At 34.8% G+C, this 24311-nt stretch overlaps 1 protein-coding gene and 1 pseudogene across 1 annotated transcript; both read left to right on the forward strand.

Moving 5' to 3' along the window:
* Positions 1 to 721: 721 nt before the first annotated feature.
* Positions 722 to 3644, forward strand: LOC136200875 (cytochrome P450 CYP82D47-like). Its single transcript, XM_065991363.1, has 3 exons — positions 722 to 1681; positions 1946 to 2271; positions 2860 to 3644. The coding sequence occupies exons 1-3, from the start codon at positions 1078 to 1080 to the stop codon at positions 3478 to 3480; spliced, it is 1551 nt and encodes a 516-aa protein (XP_065847435.1). The 5' UTR covers positions 722 to 1077; the 3' UTR covers positions 3481 to 3644.
* A 7642-nt stretch (positions 3645 to 11286) lies between these two features.
* On the forward strand, positions 11287 to 13954 carry LOC136201209 (cytochrome P450 CYP82D47-like; annotated as a pseudogene).
* The last annotated feature ends 10357 nt before the right edge of the window (positions 13955 to 24311 follow it).

Here is a 24311-nt window from a genome sequence, read left to right on the forward strand (position 1 = left end):
TAATATTGTTCACTTAAAAATTCAATATAAATATATATATTTATGTATTGATAATTAAATTTCTACATATATTTATATTAGTTTTATGTGTATCGATACATAATCGGTTTATTTTTCGGTTTCGGTTAACCATCGGTTTTTGAAATGAAAAACCGTAAACTAGTCCATCGGTTACGGTTAACCTATTTTTCGGTTCGGTTTCGGAAATCGGTTTTTCGGTTTTTCGGTTATGGTTAGAATGAGCCTCCTTCTAAATTGACGCCCAATATCTATTTGTTTCTTTATTTATAATCACTATCACTAGAGGACATTACATTTCAAATTTAGGTATTCATATATGATTTTATCACTATCTATATTAAAAAAAAATCATATATACATATAATATTAAAAAAATTTGTTGGCCCCCTCCAGCCCTGGACCCTAGGCCAGTGCACCCCGGGCCTAGGCCTAGGGCCGGCCCTGACTATGGTACAGAATGAGTTGCATCAGGGTAGAAGATCTGAACGGGGTCTTAGGGATGAGGATAGACAAGAATAAACTGAATCTCACATTTGAAATGTAGAAAGAGTGACTATTATTTATTAATAGGGTGTGTATCCAATACACATACACACGTTTTGAAGTTGTAAAACTTAAAGTGTTACCTTTGTGCTAGAACAAACATAAATATGATATTGGACCAAACTGTTATAATTGATATCTGAATGTGTTGGTTCAAGGATAATTCAAAGGGAATCTGATGAGCTTGTAATGACTTGATTTGGACTACGTGAGGTCGGGATAAGGTCGGAGCAAAAAGCAACGAACGGATGACCAAGTGAACATAAATGAAAGGAAATCTGGAGTGATAGAAACTTAGTAGGCTTACACTCGCACCATTTTGTCCATTTATAATCTTTTTAATTTTGCCAAAACCATTTTTGTTGGTTTGTTCAATTTTTAATTTTTCATTCCTAATATTTTATATTGAGAGAAAAGAATTGGTAGTTTTAGTACATCCAAACATAGTTTTAGTGATAACTCCTTTGTATTTAAACATGAAATCCTTCACTGTTTAACTCACTACCATTAATAATGTCTCCTTCTCTGAATTCTTTTGCCATTGGAATCACTGTCATACTTATCTTTTACTACTATTACTATCTCCTAATTACGAAGCCCCGATCGTCTAAACTCAAATCACCACCACAAGCAGGCGGCGCGTGGCCAATTATAGGTCATCTTCCCTTATTAGCAGGCCGTGAGCTTGCCCACATAAGATTAGCAGAATTAGCAGACAAATATGGACCTATTTTCACCATCAAGATTGGGATATACCCAGCTTTAATAGTCAATTCCTGGGAATTAGCTAAGGAACTATTCACCATCAACGATGCAGCAGTATCTTCTCGCCCCAAATTCACAGCTGCGAGAATTTTGGGTTATGATTTTGTGAACTTTGGATTCTCTCCTTATGGTGATTACTGGCGTGAGATGCGCAAAATAGTAGCCTTAGAGTTGCTCTCTAACCGCCGGCTTGAGCTATTAAAACATATTAGAGCATCGGAGGTGAAGGATTCAATAAAGAACGTATACAAGTTATGGACGATTAAGAAAGATGAAGCAGGCCAAACTTTGGTTGACATGTCCAGTTTGTTTAATGACATAAACGCCGACGTGATTCTCAGGATGGTTGCAGGTACACGATTTACCGAGACAATTTCATATTTTGGTGTACAACTTTTTTTCTTTTGCATATAAAACTTCCCACCAAAGTGTACCGGTCAACGTGATGACTTCGCGTTAAACAGTCGTATTTACTGCCTATACAGTTTTGTATGCAAAATTGAAGGTTGTACACCAAAATATGAAACATAATACACCACCTATGTAATTTACCCTATAATCGGGTGACACGGTTATGATTATGATACGATAATCCATTTTGATACTCTTATTGCAGGGAAGAGGTATTGTTCTGCAGGCAATGGGGGAGAAGGTGAAGCATGGAAGTTGAAGAAGACATTCAGGGACTTCTTTCACTTGGCAGGGCTGTTTGTGCTGAGGGATGCTCTTCCTTTTATGGGGTGGTTGGATTTCGGTGGATTTGAGAAGGCTATGAAGAGAAACGCTAAGGAACTTGACAGAATTGGGAGTGAGTGGTTAGATGAGCATCGTAGCAAGGGAGATCACAAACAGCAAGATTTCATGGATGTTTTGCTTTCTGTTATTGATGGTCCTCATATTTTTGGGCATGATGCTGATTTAGTCAAGAAAGTCACAGCTATGGTAAGTCTCCCACTAAATTATCTGCACAATTTATAAATGAACTGAGCTTGTACGGGATTTTGAGGCTCGGTTCGTAAACGGATCGAGTTTGAATATGATGAAACTCGGTTCAAAAGTCCATAATCATACTTGGACTATAGGATGGTGAGTCGAGGTTGAACATGATAACTTGAACCAAATTCAAACTCGTTCATTTTTCTACAAGTCGAGTATGAGTAAACCAAAACTCGGCTAGTCTCAATTACAACTTTAGTAAAACACCAATTTATGACCACTCGATAATTTTTACCATATTAGGGTAGATCGTAAACTATTTGCAGATTTAGGGTAGTCAAATGTTGCGTCAATGAGTCAAAATTATAGACTAATATATATAAGAGAATCTATCCATGATTTTCATTGATGGACACTACTTTGACTTACGGACACACTATTTGACTACCCTAAACCCGTAAATAGTTTACAAGCTACCCTCAAATGGTAAAAGGTTTGTCCAACTACCATAAACTTGTATTTCACTAGTAACAAAAAGTCCTAAAATGTTATCATGAAATTGTTCAATGCTTGACTATAAGTTGTGTTTTGTAGACACTAATTGCAGGAGGAACTGATACAGTAACAGTTAGTGTAACATGGGGGCTAGCACTTCTAATGAACCATCCAACTGCACTAAGAAAGGCTCAAGAAGAATTAGACATTCAAGTTGGAAAAGAAAGACTAGTAACCGAATCAGACATCGAAAAACTTGTATATCTACAAGCAATAGTTAAAGAGACAATGAGACTGCACCCAGCAGGAGGACTCACATCACGAGAATTCAACGAGGATTGCACCATTGGTGGTTACCATATCCCCGCAGGCACTCGCCTTTTGGTTAACCTTTACACGATCCATAGGGACCCGCGCGTGTGGTCGAACCCATCCGAATTTGAACCGGAGAGATTTCTCAACAAACACAAAGGTGTTGATGTGAAGGGTCAGCATTATGAGCTCATCCCTTTTGGTGCTGGCAGGAGGGCTTGTCCTGGGATAGGTTTGGGCATTCTTATGAACCATTTACTGCTTGCAAGTTTTTTGCAGGCTTTTGAGATGTCAAGACCATCAAATGAAGAACTTGATATGAGGAGTAGTGCTGGATTAACAAATAGCAAAGTTACTCCTATTGAAGTTCTGCTTAAACCTCGTTTGCCTGCTTATCTATACCAGTAATTAGTGAAGTTTTCATGCCTAATTCTATGTTACTTGTGTACATGATTGAGACCTTAATTTTATCTCAAGTTGTGTGAGTTCATGTATAAAAAATAAAAAGTAAAGAAAGTGGTGTACATTCAGTTTTTGTTGGATGAAAAATAAAAAGAATCCATTTTGCTTTACTATATTCTTAACTAATGCTTTTTTGGAGTGGCGGAGTTATGCATTTAAGAATTGGGGGTTAAACTTATATAATCCATACAAATTAAATCTGAAGTAGACACTTTCAGGTAATGATGTCTCTGCTTTGGTGGTTTATGGGATAACCTCGTTAACATCTTAAAAAGTGGGACATGTTCCTAGTGCATATGCTTCGACTTATTGTCAATCACCGGATGAAAAAACTACATGAATAAGTCACTAACATAATTCTCCACCTATTGTGAGTACTCTATCTAGATCAAATTGAACTCTTTCAATACCTCTACGAACAAAGAAAGAAAGAAGCGGCAACATTAGATCTAGTTGGTGCTCGTAGATGATCATCTCATTTTGTTTCATTTTCTCTCTCATTCGAACTAGTGGCGAAGATGTATATTATCATCGGTTAATATAATATGAATCCTACACGAAATGATAGTTTTAATCTTAAACTAACAAAAAATCAAACTCTTCGCAAACTAAACTTGAAGAAAATAATCCTAAAAAGTGAAAACCAAAGCCTACAAAGTAGTGCTTTTTGTTTATTTCATAAAAGATGCATTCTTTATAAAAAAAAAAAACATGAGTTATAAAAGATCTTAAAGCCCAATAAACATTATAACATAATTAAGGGAAAATTACACAGAAATTTATATTTTAAAAACTATTTATAACTATGTCAAATCATCATTTTGGATTATATCAAACTAGTAAAATCAGTATTTTTAATATATTTTAAGGATTAAAATTTATAAATTAGAAGTTTAGAATATATTTTATAGTGTTTATGATTTATGAATTGGAGTCTAGAATTTTTAAATTATGGTTTAAAATAATAATATATAAAGAATAATGACATATTAAGAATTAAGTTTAGTGATATGATTTAGTTGTAATTTTATACTTAATTACGATATTCATGTATTTGACCCCATAATTAACCCCTCAAACCTTAAGCTATAAAAGACCTTAAAGCCCAATAAGACCTTAAAGCCCTCAAACCTTAGGCTATAAAAGACCTTAAAGCCCAATAAATGCAAGGGTCAAATACATGAATATCATAATTAAGTATAAAATTACAACTCATATCACCAAACTTAATTCTTAATATGTCGTTATTCTCTATATATTATGATTTTATACCATAATTTAAAAATTCTAGACTCCAATTCATAAATCATAAACCCTCGAAAATATATTCCAGACTTCTAATTTATAAATTTTAATCCTTAAAATATATTGAAAGTACTGATTTTACTAGTTTGATATAATCTAAAATTATGACTTGACATAGTTGTAAATAGTTTTTAAAATATGAATTTCTGTGTAATTTTCCCTAAATGCAATAGGGCTAAAATGGATCCAAAACAAAGTAATAGAAAAATAGCAAATAATATAATGGTAGGAATTATAAATAAGGAGTGACAAATTGATTTTAAGAAACTTTTGGCTTTTCCTTCTAAAGTTGTCAAATAAAATCAATTTTATTCAAATTTAAAATAAAATTTAAATAGATTGATTTACTGTTCTTTGATGTACTATTTCATATCAGATATTTCAAAGATTAATTATGTATAAAATATATTAATATTCAAGTGTACCAGATACAAGTTAATTATAAAAAAAATTGCCTTAAATTTTTACTATATATGCTATTAAGCAATTAAGATAAACTTGACAAAATGCACGAAACTCCTTTAATTTATCGATAAACTTATTTGGAACATTTGATATGACAATTGAATAACTATCAAACCAATCGGTTCAAAGTTTTTATTAGGTATGAGTAAAATTGATCTTGCTTGGTAACATTAAGTTAAGATGATCATTTGTTAAGTTAGAGGTAAACTTGCACTTCCCTGAAAATAATAAAAAAACAAATTTGGAGTTATTCTTAATAAAATAATACAAAAAGCAATAGAGAACCACTTTTATAGCAATGTTATTAGAATCAAACCAAACATCAAACCGAATTTATAATTGGATCAGGAGTCATTTGGTCGGACGAATGACTCAAATTCGTCGAACAGGATGACCTTATAAATAAATAATATTTATATATTAAATATATATATATAATTAATTTAAAATTATTTTTTATTAAGTTATATATATATATATATATATATATATATATATATAAATTTATATAAAAAAATTAAGGTGATTTAACATACTCATTATTTTCAAATTAAAAATAAATAAATAAATAAATAAAAAGAGAAGCTCACCTAATAACTAAATAACTAAATGTATGTTGAAAATTTTGTATTAAAATAAAAAAATCTGGTTTGTTATTTTTTATTAATTTGAGGTTTAAATATATAACGGACATTAAAATAATTTGAAGCACGTCAACACATTCTATATCAGTAGATCTTTTTAACGGTATATTATAAATTCAAAACGGACACGTAATGAATGAAAAATTGATACTGTGAACCACTTAAAATGGTTTTGAGGAGGATAAAAACAAATTAGATATTCATCCCACATAGGAAAGAAATGAAATTTTTCATTAGTTTATAAGAAAAGTGCAAGCTTTTAACCAATTATCAGAGGAAAGTCTCTCTCACGTATAGGGGTGCAATCGAATCACCTGGGGATGGCAACGGGTAGGGTACCCGCGGGTAATGCCAATGCCAATCCCAAACCCTTATCATTTTATTTTTTAATTACCCGTACCCGTCTACTTTTTGCATCCCATACCCTTCCCATTTAATTCGCGGGTACCCTTACCCGTTAATAATCAATAAATAAAACAAAAATATTACAAATTTAACAAAGTATAAATTTAATAAATCATCTATCTAAAAATTGAACAAATTGAACCTTAATTAATAAGAATAAAATAGCTTAGTGGTATCACTCAATGGTTAAAAAAACAAAATATTGGAATTCAAATCTCAAGCCTTACATCTAAAAAAAACAATTATATTTATTAATATATAAAAAATTTATGACGGGTAACGGGTACCCTAGGGGGTATTCCCATACCCGTCCCATTACCCTAACGGGTAATGGTTTTGATCCCATACCCGTCCCATACCCTTTTATACAGGGTACGGGTAGTCCCATTAGGGTCGGGTAGTGTCGGGTACCCGCGGGTATACTACCCGTTGCCATCCCTAAATCACCATCATATTAGCCGTGCAGCTGCACGATGTGAGTGATGCGAATGCTGCACTGAAATGGTAAACCGACCTAATTTTTTTTTTTTTGGCAAGTTTCTGGTCGAACCAGTCAGTCCGATCTGAGTTTTATAATGTGTATAAAAGAAAAAGAAAATTAATGAGAACACTTTTTATATATAATATTCTTTTAATTTTATTACAATTTTGGACCAGAAATCTGATGAAATCGTTTTATTGATTTCTTTTCTTCTTGCTGAAAAGTTGTGTAGGGTCACTTGTCCTTGCACAGATGTTCTCGAATAAACTAAAGGAGATCCATTTCAGTGCTGGCGGAGATTTTTTATTGCACAACATTTAAAGGAGCCCAATCATTTTATGATCTGTAGCCTCGTGTTTTTAGTTATTGTTTTCTTCTAATTATTATTTTATGAAAGACAATATTGTATTTTCAAATTAAAGATTAAATTGTACTTTCTACCAAAAAAAAAAAAAAAAAGATTAAATTGTACTACATGTCCCTTTTCAAATCAAAGCCTTGATAAACAAAACTAAGTTAGTCAATCAATTAAGGTTGGTTTGAGTGGTTAAACGAATCAATTCGCTTAAACTAGATTTTGAGTTCGAGTCCTAATGTATGCAAAAAGTTTTAATTAGAAAATGATCCGTCTAAAGGGTGTCGGGCGAATCCCAAACTGAAATTACCACTTATAAACAGAGTTGGAAGCCAAAAGATATGCTAACTAGTTAACAGTCTTATTAATTAAGATACTTAAAAGTACCGGAAAGAAACACATAATAAGAACGAAATTACTTATCAACTAGAGATGAGGTGAAGTGACCAATGATAGAGAGGTGGTACTAGTGAAACTAAAAGATTAAAAACAACCATGATATAGATGCGTTTGGAGTAGGCATTTTTTATTTTTCTTTTCTAACAATCCAAAACCCTCAGTGAATTTGACAAGTCACACCAAAGCTTGAGTTGCTCTTTTGATCCTATAAGAGACACCCAAATCACCGGAGATTTGGCCTAAGGTTTGTACCATTATAATACAAATTTATGACTATAGGTGTTGATTTTCATCTGAAATCAATAAAGAAGTTCTTTACTAACTTGAACTAGAAGGAGTGAATCTCATATAAGAAGGTAGAAACCTTGTCCTTTAAGAGAAGTTTGTATTTTGATTGACAAATATGATCATTCTTATAAAAGTTGGAGTTTAAATACCTCCCGTAATTTAAATACAAAAGACTACAAAGCCCTTACTAGGATTACATTTCATAAATAAAGGAATAGGGGTAATGTGGGGTGAAATGGCTAAGTGTTAGAATGGTAAATAAGCCTCAATGGTAGAACACTAATATCAGAATGGAGAAATAGTAATAAGGCTCAAAACAGGAATCTGGCAGCTTCGTCACCTTGGTGAGGAAGTCATTTCACACGGTGTGTGACATGTCTGACACACCGTGTGGTTAATTTCTCCGATCGCTCATTGCTCGACGATGAGAGTCTTCCATGTCTCCATTTCACAGGTCACAAAACGTGTGAAGGAAAGCCAAACGTCGTGTGAATTTCCGTAGAAATTCAAGGAGCTTAGCAAGCCATCCACACGATGTGTGGCCCCTCTAACACGCTATGTGGATCCCTCTTCATGCCTCTCTTCATCCAACACACTGCTCACACGGCGTGTGGCTGATGTTACATGTAGGTGTGAGGTCTTCCTCCATCTTGGCTTGGATTCTTGAAGGAGATGTCCACATCATTCTCCTTTTCTTGAAAAGATTTGGACCCCAACTCTGGCATAGGATAAGAAACAACATGTTTCCCCTACATGTGTTGTCCGCTCTGCCCATCCAATAACTCCATTGCCAACCTTAAGCTCAATGGAACCACTCCCGACCATTAATAACTTGTTGAGGCCCAAGGCGATCAACGAATTCGCTATCTCACGGACTCGTACCACAGGAACTTCATGCTCATTTTTCTACTTAGGCTCTCTGTCATTGCTCAAGGGTTGTACCACACGCTTATAGAGGGTGCACTTTGCTTTTAGGTCCTCCATAATTCCACTATGCTTTGGGGTCAACCGATTTCGAGCTTCCTAACGACCCCCCTCTTTGCTCCACATATCGATATTATTCTTGGTACACTTCCCTAACCTCAAGATCCTCCTAATGAGGTGATACCTTAGGATAGGAACATTTAATGAATGTCTTCCCAACAAGGTTGTCATAGCTCTCAATTTGAGTAAGTTAACAAAATATATAACGAGTTTGGAAATTACTCGATAGGAGGCTTGAGTCAATAATTTCTTGCTTGTGTTGGGGTCAATAGGGAAACATTAATGGAGGACTAGCGAATCCATCCCCTAGAGTCAATGGAGCTTGGCACGTCTCATTTAGTCCACCAAAACTAGCTTCACTTTGAAATGAACTACATATTACCATCGAGTCCAGGACTTGACAAGTTATTGTATTCCCTTTATCGGTTCCCGGGTTGGACAAACGATCAAGATGGCTTTCTTTTCCCCACTAGAAGAACTCCTCAACTTTCCCCTTATCCCTTCCCTCAGCTCTGCCCTCAGCTTTCCCCTTATCTCTCTCATGATCTCTTTCTCCAACTCTGGAATGACCTCCGCCTTAATCTCTGACTTCAGCTTCAGTAGATGAAGTCGTAGCTTTTCCCTCTGCTCTTCTTTCATCTCTGTTTATAAACCTTTTATCTTCCTCTTTTCCTCACTATGCTTCTTCTCCTCCTCCTCCTCCTCCTCCTCCTCTTATTATTATTCCTCCTCTTCTCCTCCTCCTCGTCCTTTTCCATCTTCTTCTTCCAAGGTCTCATAAATCTCAAATAAACTTTGTAGATCCACCGCACGGCTGTTGATATAGTCATGGAATCTCTTATAGCACACACATACTTTTTCCTTCATCCTCCATAACAACTGGAGCTTCATATAAATACAAAACATAATATCCAATCAATTGAAAAAAAAAGCACAAACTAGACAAAACACATTAAAGGTGTGCATATGCACAAAACATTTTATTTACTTACACTGAACACTCCCGCTACTTCTTTGAATATCGGGTTTTTTTTACCATTATCCATATACTCAAGCGTGGGAGGACGAAACTTGCTCTCTTGACATAGAATTTACGTGGTGCCTTCCATATCTCCAGTATCCAAACAAACATGTACAAAAGTTCAAATCACTTAAACTATGTTGATACAAATCTAAATTCAATAATACACACACACACACATGTGTGTGTGTGTGTGTTTGTGTACGAACCCTACACAGAATGTGTGCGCTAACTCATTTAGTTGAAATGGAATGTTGTTATCGATCTTTCCTTTACTGAAATTCTCAAACTTCTCTTTTCTCGAAGAACCGGTTATAGCCCTTCGCATGGTCCTATACATCTCCTCCCAAGCAACTACTCCTCATGGAAACTTATCAAACAGTTTAGGAAAGTCAGTGAGGTCGATGATATTTTTATCGATCGAATGAGATGGATCGATAGTAAAGAAGACGTAATATATAACATACAACATCACTGTGAATACTACATCATAGTATTCTTCATTATGCCAATTTGTGTTCTCGAAAGCTTCATATATTTGTTTGTGAGTTAAGATCCAACTTCCTCCAAAGTACATATCTCTCCATTTATTCTTCTTCTTTAAATTACACATCCTTTTGCAAAATTGGTTTCATATCAACAAATATGAATTTCTTCCGCAGTTGCTTCCACTGTAGAAAGTTTTTCATGACTGCGAAACTATCGAGCTGCGGAAATAAAAGTATTTCTAACACATTCAATCATACAAATACATCTGAAAGCTATACTAAACATAACCCTAACTCTAAATCATACGAAAAACTATACCTTAAATCCTAACAAATCCCAAAAAGCATATGATTTCATGTTATTAGATGCAAAGAGATTGAAACTTATATTCTTTCCGACATTTGTTATTGAATTTGATGAAAGAATCGATCGAAAATCGCAGCAGTTGTTCGCAGCAAAAATTGTGTTCAGAGGTATCCGCAGTTGCTTCGCATAACAGTTTGTTTGCAATTCGTGGTTTGAACTATATAGTAAAGATATTTCGGTAATGAAACCATATATTATATATGTTGTAATGAAATGTAAACCAACCTCTTTAAGTCGACCAGTTATTTAACCCCTTTCAGGTGTTAAAATAAATGCCACCTTCTTTTCCTCAGCTGCTGTCTCTCTATCCATACATTTTTTTTTTATTTGAAGGAACTGTATCCATATGTTTTAGTACTATAAGAAGCAAATAAACATGTGTTATGAATTTAATTTAATATATCAATCAATCACATCATGGAACCCCACTAGAGTTCATGGAAATTAAATAATATGGATACGAAATTAAATTCTTCAAATAGAAACAGTGATGACATGTATATATAAATCCAATATCCCCAAAGTTGAAATCCACCCTTCCATTCTTGTTACAAACCATGTTTGGAATTGTGATCTTAGCCATATTTATTATTATCATCTCCTCCTATCTAATTAAGACAAAAAACTCTAATAAGGCTTCCATTAAGGCCAAACTAGCCCCTCTAGTGCCAAAAGCATGGCCATTAATTGGCCATTTACCTATTTTATCACCACCCAATGTTCCTCACATAGCACTAGCTGCCCTAGCCGACAAGCATGGCCCAATCTTCACCCTCCGACTAGGCACACAATCTTTGTTAGTAGTGAGTAGTTCTGAGCTCACAAAGGAAATATTGACGCCAATGTTACCGCTCGTCCCTCCCTCGTAGCCGCGAAATACATCGGCTACGAGCACGCCTTATTTCCTTTCACTCCCGACGGTCCATATTGGCGAGAGATGAGAAAGTTTTCTATTTTAGAACTTCTCTCTAACCGTCGAATTGAGATGTTGAAGTATATTAGAATCGAGGAAGTGGAACGTTCGATCAAGGAGTTGTGGAGGAAAGGTGGAGTGGTTGTGGAGATGAAGCAATGGTTATATGATTTGAATTTGAATGTTCATCTTAGGATGATTATCGGTGATAAGTTTTCCGTTGACGAGAAAGAAAGGAGGCGGTTTCAAAAATATATGGAGGAATCGTTTCGGTGTTTAGGGGGCATTGTTTTGAGGGATGCTGTCCCATTTTTGGGATGGATTGATTTGGGTGGACATGAGAAGAGAATGAAGAAAATAGCTAATGAATTGGATGATATTTTAGGGAAATGGCTTGATGAACATAAGAAGAAAAGGTTATTTGGAGAGTATAAAGAAGATAAAGATTTCATGGATAGCTTGATTTCATTTCTTGATGGAAAAGATCTTGAAGGTTATGATGCTGATACAATCACTAAAGCTTCATGCATGGTAACTTCTTGTTTTTATATTTTCTTTCTTATTTGCTTAAGGTCTAAGTTCGTTAGATTTATCCTTAACAAACGGATTATTTAAATTATTGCTAACATTTTTAAGATAAATTTGAAGAGATTGTTTAAATTTTCTAACGTAACGGAAAATTTGGTGAGACAGATTGATTGGCACATTAGATTTTCAAAACATCAATTGTGTCTAGAATGTTAACTTTGATACAAACAACCAACAAAAAAAAAAATGTCAATGAATAGTTTATTACATTTAAGTTAATCATAAAAGTTTGTAAAAGTATTTAAAATATTTACTGTGTAATTAACAAAGTTATAAATAATCTATCAAAATTCATAACATTGTTTTAATTAATTTATTGATAAAATTTGTTTGAAAGTTGATATGTCAGTCAAATAATGTTTTAAATAATTGTAAAATGAATTGATTCAATATTTCAATATGTAATTGATCTTTCTTAAAAAAAAAAAAAAAAAAAAAATTGGTGCTAAATTTTACCATTTAAACGTTAAGGATAAATTTACACTTTTCTAAAAAAAGATAGAAATAAATTTAAACATTGATAATAAAATTAGGGATAAGGTATCAAAATAGCATCAAAGTTTACGGAGAACTGTCAATTTAGTCCCCGCCTACATAATATCTCAATTTTAGCCTCAACATTGTGATATTCTGCAATTATAGTCTTGAGTAACGGAAATTGGAACTATTTCACAAATATTGAGGCTAAAATGTTTATCTTTTATAATTTGTGGCTAAATTGACACTTTTTCAAAAATCTTAATGCTATTTTGGTACCTTATTCCTAGAAATTAAAAAACTCTTTTCTTTATCTATTTGGGGTGATTCATCAACAACTAATAATATTATAAATAAATGTCTAACTAATAGTCATATACTTCCTAATTTATCAATATAAAATATTTAACCAATATAGACAAACCAAAATTTTGATTGACAGGGTTTGATATCCGGCAACGAAACAATAGCTGTTGCTTTAACATGGGCACTCTCATTATTGCTTAATAACAAGCATGTACTTAAAAGGGCCCAAGAAGAACTTGACACTTTTGTTGGGAAGGAAAGAATGGTGAATGATGAAGACATAAGCAACCTTATCTATCTTCAAGCAATAATAAAAGAATCATTAAGGCTTCATCCACCTGCATTTATTCTTTGGACCCCGTAAATTTATCGAAGATTGTACTATAGGAGGCTACCACATTCCAAAGGACACGTGGCTTATGATAAACCTATGGAAGATTCACAAAGACCCAAATGTATGGCCGGAGGATCCGTCGGAATTTAAGCCGGAACGGTTTTTAACAAATCATAAAGAGGTTGATGTTAAGGGTAAACATTTTGAGTTGTTTCCATTTGGAGGTGGTAGAAGGGGATGTCCAGCAACATCTTATGGAGTACATATGCTACATTTTACATTGGCTAATATATTACATGCTTTTGAAATATCAACTCCAGATAATAAACCAGTTGACATGTCTAGTGGCATTGGATTGACCAATTTCAAACTTACTGGTCTGGAGATTCTCGCCTCACCACGTCTCCCTTCGCATGTCATCAATTCTGGGGAAGATAGATAAAGAGATGGAGAATTGTGGCCAACATATTTTATTCATGTTATTTCTACTTAATATAATTGGAATAATAGAAGTCTAGAATAATAATAATAGTAGTAATTGTAATAGTAATAAAAGCTATTCTTGGATCTAAATTTTTTAGTTTAAAATTTTTAGGTTGGTACGTTGTGTTGTGTTGTATTGTAATCTAATGTAATGTAATATAATAGAAGGAGATAGTAATTCTATTACCATGTTTGGTTGTAAAGCAATGTAATATATGATATGGAATGGTTATTTGTAAACCATGTTTAGATATTTTATATTTGAATTAGTTTAGATTTCTTTGTATTCAAATATAGTTTGTTCTAATTGGTATCTTGTAAATCTTATTAAACCAAATTCTATCTATCCAAAATACTGAGTTGAAATCAAAATGCTTTATGGTATCAGAGTCCCAAGAAGTCTAACCATTTTTAACTCTCTCAGACGTGCTCCTCTCTCTCTCTCTCTCTCTCTTGAGTTTTCTCCAACCATCTCCAATGAACTTTCGCCACCGCCTCAAACACCAACACCCTTGTCGCCAGTCCTTTCTTTACTCCAAACATCACCCACCAAATTTTTTAGAAACTAATGTTGACAAATTATTTCCTGTGAATGACACTGTTGATGCCACTTTTGAAAGGCCAAAGGTTGGCACGATATTTTGATGCAGCCATTCCATCTCCTGCTAAGGAATTACTGACCAGAGATGCCAATCCGGCCTATGGAATCTCGGACCGACAAGTCTTTAGCTGGATCATCTCGCCATTATCTAAAAATGTCTTCCCTCAAGTTGTTGGAGACGAAACAACTAGTGTTGTCGGAAAAAAGCTTGCTAAAGCATATTCCCCTAGGTCTAAATCTCGAATCAGATATCTTAAGTATCAGGTGCATAATCTTAAACGGAAGAATGAAAGTATCATGTCTTATTTTCAATCTGTAAAACTCATCAATGATCAATCAACCAATCTTCAACATCTAGTTTTTTTTAACATGAGTTGGTAGAAGCGGCCCTTAACGATCTCAGCCATGCCTATAGGAATTTTATGAAGCACGATTAAAGTTTGACTCTTTTCATAATTTAATTGGTTTACTTATAAGTGAGGAGCCTCAATTGTCTTATGAATCACATGTATTGTCCTTCTCTCCCTCTATACACTATTTTTCTCAAATCAATGTTAGGGGAAGAGGACATAAATGTGGTAATTTTTCAGGCTAGTATTCCAATCGTTTAAATGCCACTATTTTGCTCCTCTTGATGTCAGTTCACTGATTTGTCACACTTGTAAATTAGTTGGACATATTGCATGGGAGTTCCCCATCGAAGCTCAACCGTAATCATAGAAACTCATTCAAATTGTCCTCTAATATGGATGCATCGCCTAACCTAATCTCGACTAACTAGGTCGTTGATTCTAGTATGACTCACCATTTAACTACGCATTTGGGAAATTTCAATGTTCATTATAAATATGATGGTCCCAAAAAAAATACAGTAGGTAATGGAAACACCATCCTTATATCTCATGTTGGTCATTCTTGTTGGTCCCGTGTGATTAGTTCCAAGGGGGAGGTTAGGAACTAATACAACTTTTTCGCTAATTAATCTTGCTGACTTAATTATTTTGGTGAGTTTATTAACTCAGCTTTGGTCAGCTTGGCCGAACTTAATGTAAGACAGCTTTAGTCAGTTGCTGACTAAGACTGTTTTACTTTAGAGTTGGGAATTGACACTTATGTGGTCAGCTTCCAACTCAGCACTCCAATTTACTCAGTGTCAGCTTCTAACAGTTTATATGCTGAGTAAATATTACAAGCAACACAAGCACATGTATATATATATATATATATATATATATATATATTTGAGACTTAGAAATTACTCAGTATCACTTATCCTGGTTCGGCCTCTCCGCCTACGTCCAGTCCCCATAATCCTCCGGGCTTTCAGAATCCAATACTGAGCTCTTTAAGGGTAGAGCACAAACCGATTACAGGCAGTTGAATATGCAAGAGTACCTTCCTCTATTCGTCTACTCAACTCCTACTAAATGCTACAACCCAGCACTTAGATTTCTCTACCACTAAGTGCTAAATAACAAGTACTCAGCACGTACACTCTCAATATTACAATTGATTACACACTTGTTCCTTTTAAGATAAAGAACACTTTAGATGATTACAATCAATCAATCTAGCATTTACACAAAGAATAGAAGATTGGTGTAAGCTTTCTCTTTTGTTTTGAGTGCTTTGAATTTGTATCTTTCTCACATGTAATTTTCTGTAAATCGGCTATTTTCCAAATGAAATCCTTGTCCTTTTTATAGTTGAAATGTGAGGGACAAATCATTTGAATTTGATTTGTCCGTTGAGTCCAAAACGGCTCTTTTGGGGGGACAAACTTCTGGTTAGCTTCAGATGTGCAGGCCAATCCTGTCTTCTGAATTCTTCAGACGTCAGATTTGTCTTTTTCCTGCAGACTTTGTTTTCTTGCGGCAGTTGTCTTTTAGCAACGAACAGTTGACCCATGCATCTTGGAATTTGGCTTTTGCGTAATTCAAAGCCACTATTATTGGTCCAAACAGTTGTCTAATTTGTCTTTTAGCTAACGGATCATTCATGCTGTCTTTTTGATCATTTAGCTTTACTCTGATAGAAACTGCCATTGTTTGCTTGCCAAACTTCATGCTGAGTCTTCTTTCACTCAGCTTCCTAGGTCAGCTTCGTTCTACAAGACTTTGTTCTGAAGCAGAGTTCTCTTCTTTGATGTTGAGTTCCAATCTCCACTCAGCTTTATCTTCGTACGTTTCTCTTGAAGATTATTTTCCTTCTGTGATGCTGAGTTGTGTTTTACTTCAACTTGTGCAGTATCATGCTGTCTTTTATCCTGTCTTTCTTTTATATATATATATTTAAACTCAACATTGAACAAACTGATTAGTACAATTAAATCAAAGCACTTAACTTTAATTGTCTCTTAATCATGGATTAAACTTAAATGATTTTGTCAAATCAAAATCTTGTGGAAAGGTGTTTCAACAAACTCCCCCATTTTGATGTTGACAAAATATTTAATTTATGGAACTCAGTATTGGAATTCCCCATGATTGAATTATATTTTATTCTTCTGAAATTACTCCCCCGTAAGGGTAGCATGTTTTGTCTTTAAATTTTTGGAGAATGACATGTTTATCCTGACTTATTTCAATTTTCAGAAGAGTTTAAATGTTCACTCAGTTTGATACATGATTAGTTTTGGTATTAGAGTAAGTACTGAGTATATTAATTTTGTTTGTTCAATTATTAGACAGGCCAGCATCTAAATAAGCATCGCAAATAGTTAAGTCAATTTGAAAGAAAGGATACTTAACATATTTTCAAGTTATCAAGCATACATACAGAATAAGCTTAGTCCTAAGCTGACTAAGCTATTACTTTCTATGGGCAGCTTGATACAATTTTCCCTTGCCTTTGTCTTTTCGCTGCTTACTACCTGAAGCTTCACCTGTTTCTTGCTGAGTTCCATCATCTCGTCTGTTCTCCCCCGTTTTGCCACCATCAGGCGGAGGAGCAATGAAGGTGTCATTGAGAGCAGCACGAGTTAGTTTGACGGAGTATGCCTTGAGACATTTTGTGCTTTCAAACAACCCATCAAGCACAGGAACTCCATCATCCAGAACTGAACCTGGGACGCGGATGGAGGAGCTGATCATGCTGAGCATGTATTCTTGTGACTTAGCGAACTAGGACATTACTTCCACGAGTTGAGCATAGGATTGGTGGTACATTCTAAGGATAGCCTTGTCATAGATGTCACGTTGAGCATTTGTATGACGGACATGGCGAAACAGGCTTTGAGTGGTTTGGAGAATGGTATTGGTCTTGACCATGTCAGTTTCCATCTCCTCTTTGCTCAGATTCAGAAGACGGACAGCTTCACTTATTTCATCCATCGTGCATTGGGAAGATGAAAAAAGAAGATCACGGCTCCAATCAGCTCAGAAGTTAGTTTGGTGAAGCAATGATCTAACTCAACAGAGGTAGCATAGCCTGTGTTGATCGTGGGGAGAGCATTGATCTGACTTTAGAGAGCATGGATCTGACCTTGGAGAGAGTCAATGTGATTTACCATCAAAAGATGCAGCTCGGCCAGTTTATCAATCGATTCTTGTTTGGACTGCTGGGCTTGTGTTGAGCGATTTCCGCAAGTGCACGGTTTCGCTTGTAGTAATAAAAATATCGATCCCACAGGGATACGTTTTTTTAACGAAAAACTTATTTTTGAATTATTAATTTCGAACTTGTTGGATTTATTATTAAATGTAAATGAAAAGTGAAAATTGGATTAATTGAATTTAGGAAATTTATTTGATTGAATTTGTGAACTTTGATTATTTGAAAATGCTGGAATAAGATTATGTATTTAGAATAAATCGATTGTTAGAAAGATCATCTGATTTTAAGGATGAATTTTACAAAACATGAACATTTAGAAATTATTAGAAAAATGAATGAATTTGTTCATTTGCATTAAGCAAAGAAAACAACTTAAACTTTGTATCGATTATGATGATGAAATAAATGACGGAACCTCTAATTAATTAGCTTTGAACGCGACAAAACCCTTTCGGGATAGTTGCCCTTACTCAAATTAAAACTCTTTCGAGATGATAATTTGCCTAAGTGTTCAACAAAGTTTCCTTGTAATGATTTTGAATTCAAGTGCATATTAATGAAAACACCAGCCTCACTTATATTGGATTGGTTACCATAAGTGCTGCATAACGATTTGTCGAATAGAACGGACTTTATTAGATGAAATATAAATTGATACAAGTTTACAGAGAATAAGGAGCATCGAGTTCTTCGAGGGCGTGCAAGTGAAGGGCTTGATCGGTTCCGCTTCCTTGGGTTTCCTAGGAGGTTGTCAGGCTCGGGGGCGAACACTTTACTCAATCTTCTCGCTGTAACTTCGTAATAGGGATTCGGTCGGCCACTACCATGATGCAAACTAAAACTGGAACAATGTCTAAACGCTACTGAGTTGTAATTAAACTATAAACAATATGTGTACCTCATCTTGTTTTGTACAGAATCTAATTTCTAACTCTCGAAATGTTTTTACTTAGAACTTCGACATAAGTTCTACGCTCTGATTTCTATATCTATATTATAGCATTTCATTACACTTTTTCTTAACATCAACTCTTTATTTATAGATGTTGAAGGGTTGTGTTTGAAGTGATGTATCCGTTGGTTAAGAGTCGTGTCCGTTGTGAAAGGACGTCTTTATCCACTTGAACGAACGCGTTTCTTGGATTTTCAGCATGTGTTAAATGCTCTTTGTGAATTTCTGCACTTACCGAGGATAGTAATCCGCGGCCGTGAATGACGTAGCACTGAGCTGAGCGACGGACGAAGGGGAGAAAAGGTTATACCACGCGTGTCGCGGCCGCGGGTCTGGGATCCACTGTCGCGGCCCGGCAGGTTTTCTTACTTCTTGCTTTCGTTCGTGTCCTCGACTTGGCGCTTTCGATTTACGTCGTCTTTGACTCCTTTTGTAGGGTTTTTCTTCTGTTTTAGATCCTTTTTCGTTCCTATTTGGATTTTACCAAATATTCAGGTACCTTGCAAGAAAGAAAGATATTTGAAAGTAAAAGTAATCTAAACAGATATAAATAACACAAATTCGTAATAAAAATGATGTAAATGTTAATGATATTTTAGGTATATTTTGGGCTTAACAAATCTCCACACTTAATCTTTTGCTAGTCCCGAGCAAAATTTCACTGAATTTATTCCTTAACTAATCTTTTTATAAAAATAAAACATATATCTTTGTTTTTACCTTTTAAATTAGTTAAGCCGAAAAGACTAACTTCGCATGGCAAATTTATACGCAAAATATCAAACTAACTTAGTATAAATACGATATATCATTCGTCTTGTATTTCAATTTTTAAATTGAAGTATTCAGGACGATGTAAGCACGCATGTTATTGAGTTTTTCATCTCAAGGCATTTCAAAGCACCAAATTTCCTTTACCAAACTTGAATTATTAGATATGAGTATTAAGTTTAATTTATTTGCTTAGTTACACCCGTGATAAGGGTGGTCTCGATCGTAACTTTATATGCAATTGTTTTGTGTTCGCTTAAGAGGTACCGACCATGCCATGGGTGGACGCAATCGTTACTTTAAACTTTAAACACGCTTAATTTTTCTTATTTAAACGTTCCTTCCATACCTCGATTGTGATAAGGGTGGTCGCAACCGTGGCCAAAAGTACGCTTTACTTATTAATTTCTTCCCTTTCATACCTCGACTGTGATAAGGTTGGTCTCAATCGTGGCCAAAAGTTAAGAATACGATTTATTGATTATAACTTGGGAAAAAGAAAATTAGCACATTCATCCTATATTGACTTAAAATTCAACATGTATTATGGCTATAGTTTCCTTAAAAACTTCAATTGGTGTTAATGTAAGACAAAATCAAAACCGAGCTAAAAATTGTTAGTTTAATTTAATGCCTATAAACCTAATAAAAATTTAAAATAAGATTTATGTATCATGAATTTCATGATATGAAATAGAGATTGAAAATAAAGAATTTTTTACTTAAATACATTCACTCGAGACAATTTTTTACTTAAAATTGTGTTGAAGATTTGTGAAAAATATTTGAAAAATATTACCCGTATAGAAATATTTATTTCTATCGATAATGATAACCTAAAAATAATCATAAAAATTTTAACTTATGATATTTATAAATGTAAAAATGATATTTCATAAAAAAAAATGTTAAGTTTTTTTCATTTGTTGCAATATATTTAAAAGTGTTGCAATACAAGCGATGCATACATTCATTCATTCATTTGCATACATTCATTCATTCATTCGTTTGCATAAAATGATATATGTATATATCTCCTCCCACACTTAAATTGGACCATGTCCTCATGGGTGCAAAAATGGAGATAAAACACTAAAGATAAAACAAACGGAAATAAACGAAAGATATAGCAAAAACATTAATCAGAAAATTAATTAAAACTGAAATTGTACGAAATATAAGAAAAAAAAAATGTACGAAACTGAAATTGAAATAAGAGAAGATAAAAATAAAAGATAAAACCTAAGCATGTGGCGGGGAATCCGGAGGTGTTGGTGAAGTTTCCACATTTCGGCGGCGGAAAAATGAAAGCATCCGATGCCGAGTTGAACGATGCGCACGCCTCAAAGTATTGAGGTTGTCATTCATCACCATATTGTTCTCCACCAAATCATCAATTCTCAAATTCATTTGTCGATTATTTGCATTGATTTGGTTCAAAATCCGCCTTAAATCCACCGGATCATTATCTTGTGTTGCTTGGGCTTGTGGTGCAGCTTCTCCACCGTCCTCCGCTCCTTCTTCGGCGGTACCTACATTATGAGAACTAGAAGCACCTCCACCCATAGTGCCACGAAGATGTGCAATACGGGTAGCATACAAAATAAAAACAGGAGGAGCCGCAGAAACCAATAAATGAGCTCGCTCAAGTGCCGCAATGTCCAAAACCGGAACATATCCATGGTAGGTGGACATATCAAAAGTAGCCAATTCATCTCGTGCCCCCAAAACAATAGCGGTGATTAAATTACCGAGAGGGACTTGAGTGGTGTGAGCCCTCGAAGCACAATACAAATTGTCAAAAAGCATTCCAATGCTATCAACCCGTAAACCCTTGAACAAACAATCCCAAACAAACAAATCCCGGACTTGAATCTTCGAACTCTCAACATGACCAAAAAGTGAAAAACTCAAATACTTGTGAAAGAAGAACACACAATTGTCCTTAATCAACTTGCTCGAGGTGTTTTTGGAGTCAAAAGAAGTTTGGTCAGACAGAGTTTGCCAAAAAGAGTTATTATCAAAATCCCGAGGCTTATCATAAAAATCACTAGTAGGGAAACCAAACATGTTACCCATAGCCTCATAATCAACGGTATAGGTGACACCATTATTCCGAAAAGAAATTTCAGTCCTCTTTTTGTTCATCGTCAAAGTAACCAAAAATTCAACCACATACTCTTGAATTTGTGGAAAACGCATAGAAGCAAAAGTATCTCATCCCAAAGTTTCAATAAAAGCAGTAATTTGTGTAGTGAAGTTCAACTTCCTTACCGAATCAAAGTCAAGAAACTGCATATCCACGAACTTACGATTGGCGTTTGAAAAGTGCTTGAAACGTCCAACTTCTTCTTCAGAATGAATGTCGAAATAAGCTCCGCAACTAATCCTTAGGCGATTAGCCTCAGTGACAGCCGGCTTGTGTCCAACACGCTTTGCTCTAGGCATGGTTATGGTGTTTAGGGTTTAGTTTGAAAGAAAAGAGAGAAAAGCTTGAGGTTGAAGATGAAGTAGAGGTGTTTTGGAGACTTGAAGTTGAAAGGTGTAGGTGATTGAAAAGGGTAATGATGAAATTGGGAAGAGTAAAAGTAAGGTATTGGGAAAAGGTAAGAGTAGGGGATTGGTTAAAATTGGAGGTGATGTAAGGTTTGTGTAAGTAATAGGTATATATAGGGTTTGAGTAGGAAGTTAAATAGTTAGAGTAGGAATAGGAATTGGAATAGGTAGAGTTGAAATAGGAAGAGTAATTAGGTAGAGGGAGAATAGGAAAAGGAATAGGTATAGGTTGAAATGTGAAGAGGCGAAAAATATAGGCTAAAATCGGACTTGGAGTGCCTTAAATACGCGTGTCGCGGTCGCGGATCGCGTTTTTAAACCAATGTTGTCTCTGAAATTTTTGAAGAAATTTCTGAAGTTACCGAGAATCCAGAATTCGCGGCCGCGAATCGCGTTGGGCAGCAAAAATTTTTGTCTGAATTTGGAGTAAATTTGCTGAAGTTACCGGGAATCCATTAATTCTCGGCCGCGGATCACACGGTGGTCACCCAATTCTGCATAATAACTTCAATTCATGTAATTTCTTGATAGTTTGGAACCTGTACTCCTTTAAAATGTGATCTGTACTTAAAAACATTAATGTAAAACATTAAATGATAAGGAAAACCAAAGGTTTATCCTTATTAATGGAAAATTAAAATGAAAAATGCATTAAGTAATAAATGTTAAAATTATGAATATGAAAGGTTTGTAACTAAAATTAATTGAAGCATTTATGTGCATTTATTAATTTAAGTTAAATGAATCTTATTTTAGGAACTTGAAATGTAATTATTAATCAATTAATTAGTTAATGAATGGATTAAGTTTGCATTTAATTGATTCATTGGTCTAGATTTATGAAATTAAAATGTAACCATATAATAAAAAACAAAGTATAATGCAAAAAAGAAATTTTTATTTATTAACTTATATTTACAAACAAACAAAATACAAGCTATGCTAAAAATTCGTCCCCTTCAATCGGGATTTTCTTAGCCCTATATCGTTCTATTTTCAACTGCACGAAGGCTTGACGTTCTAGTGCAGAAAGAAAATTTGGTCCTAATCGAAAAACTCGCTTCACTAGACCTTCAAATTCTAAAAATTCATAGTCTAGCATCGGGAAAGATTCAGCATCACTCCAAGGAACAGAAATATTGCCCTTGGTCCCTAGTATTATTCCACATATAATATTCCCGAACCCAACCTTCTTAGCCTTTGATCTGGATGCGGCAACAAGACCCTCCATCAGAATTTTTGAAGAATCAACCACGTTGCCTTGAAATATATCGCCAAGGACATAAAGATCAGATTCTTGGACGACACTACTGAACGTGCGACCGAACAGGCTGTGACTCAGAAACTTATGCAAATATAGTATAGAGTTGGAATAGAAAGACTTATTATAGGCAAGTTTTGGGTGGAAAGGCCAGATACCGGTGAGCATTCGCCAAATATCAGTGGACGTCATATCTCTTCCATGATGACGTTTGGTAGTATCCTTCAAGGGAAAACCAAACCAAGCATGCAATTCAGGATATCCAAAAGTGACAGTTTTGCCATCCCGACGAAAACTGAGACGCACCCGACGTTTGTTAACAAAACGCACTGTACAGAAGAACTCTAATATCCAGTCTCCAATTATAGGAAACTTCATATCAACAAATCTGGTCCATCCTAATCGCTCCATGTAGCGACTCATATCATCTTTAATTCCCAACTGATCGTTAAGAAAGTCATCCATGTATAGCATTCCGACAAAGAATGTGTATCGGAGCCTCAAGAAGCGCCTTCCCTCTTCATGATTGAAGATGGGAAAGTTACATCCATAACGCTCTGATATATCAACACGTTTATTGCGTGAAGCAATAAATTTCTTAGATGAAGTGCTTGAGGAAGCCATGATGTTTGGAAAGAAAAAGTTCTGAACTTAGTGTCTAGATTTGTGAATGGTAAGAAAATCAGAGATAGTTCTGATAGAGATGAAAAGAAAGTGACAGAAAACTGAACCTCTAGAACCTATTTATAAAACCCTAGGATAAAAAGAGGTGTTGTTT

This window comes from Euphorbia lathyris, chromosome 7 (genome assembly GCF_963576675.1).
Source record: "Euphorbia lathyris chromosome 7, ddEupLath1.1, whole genome shotgun sequence".
In the NCBI taxonomy this organism is placed as follows: Eukaryota; Viridiplantae; Streptophyta; class Magnoliopsida; order Malpighiales; family Euphorbiaceae; genus Euphorbia; species Euphorbia lathyris.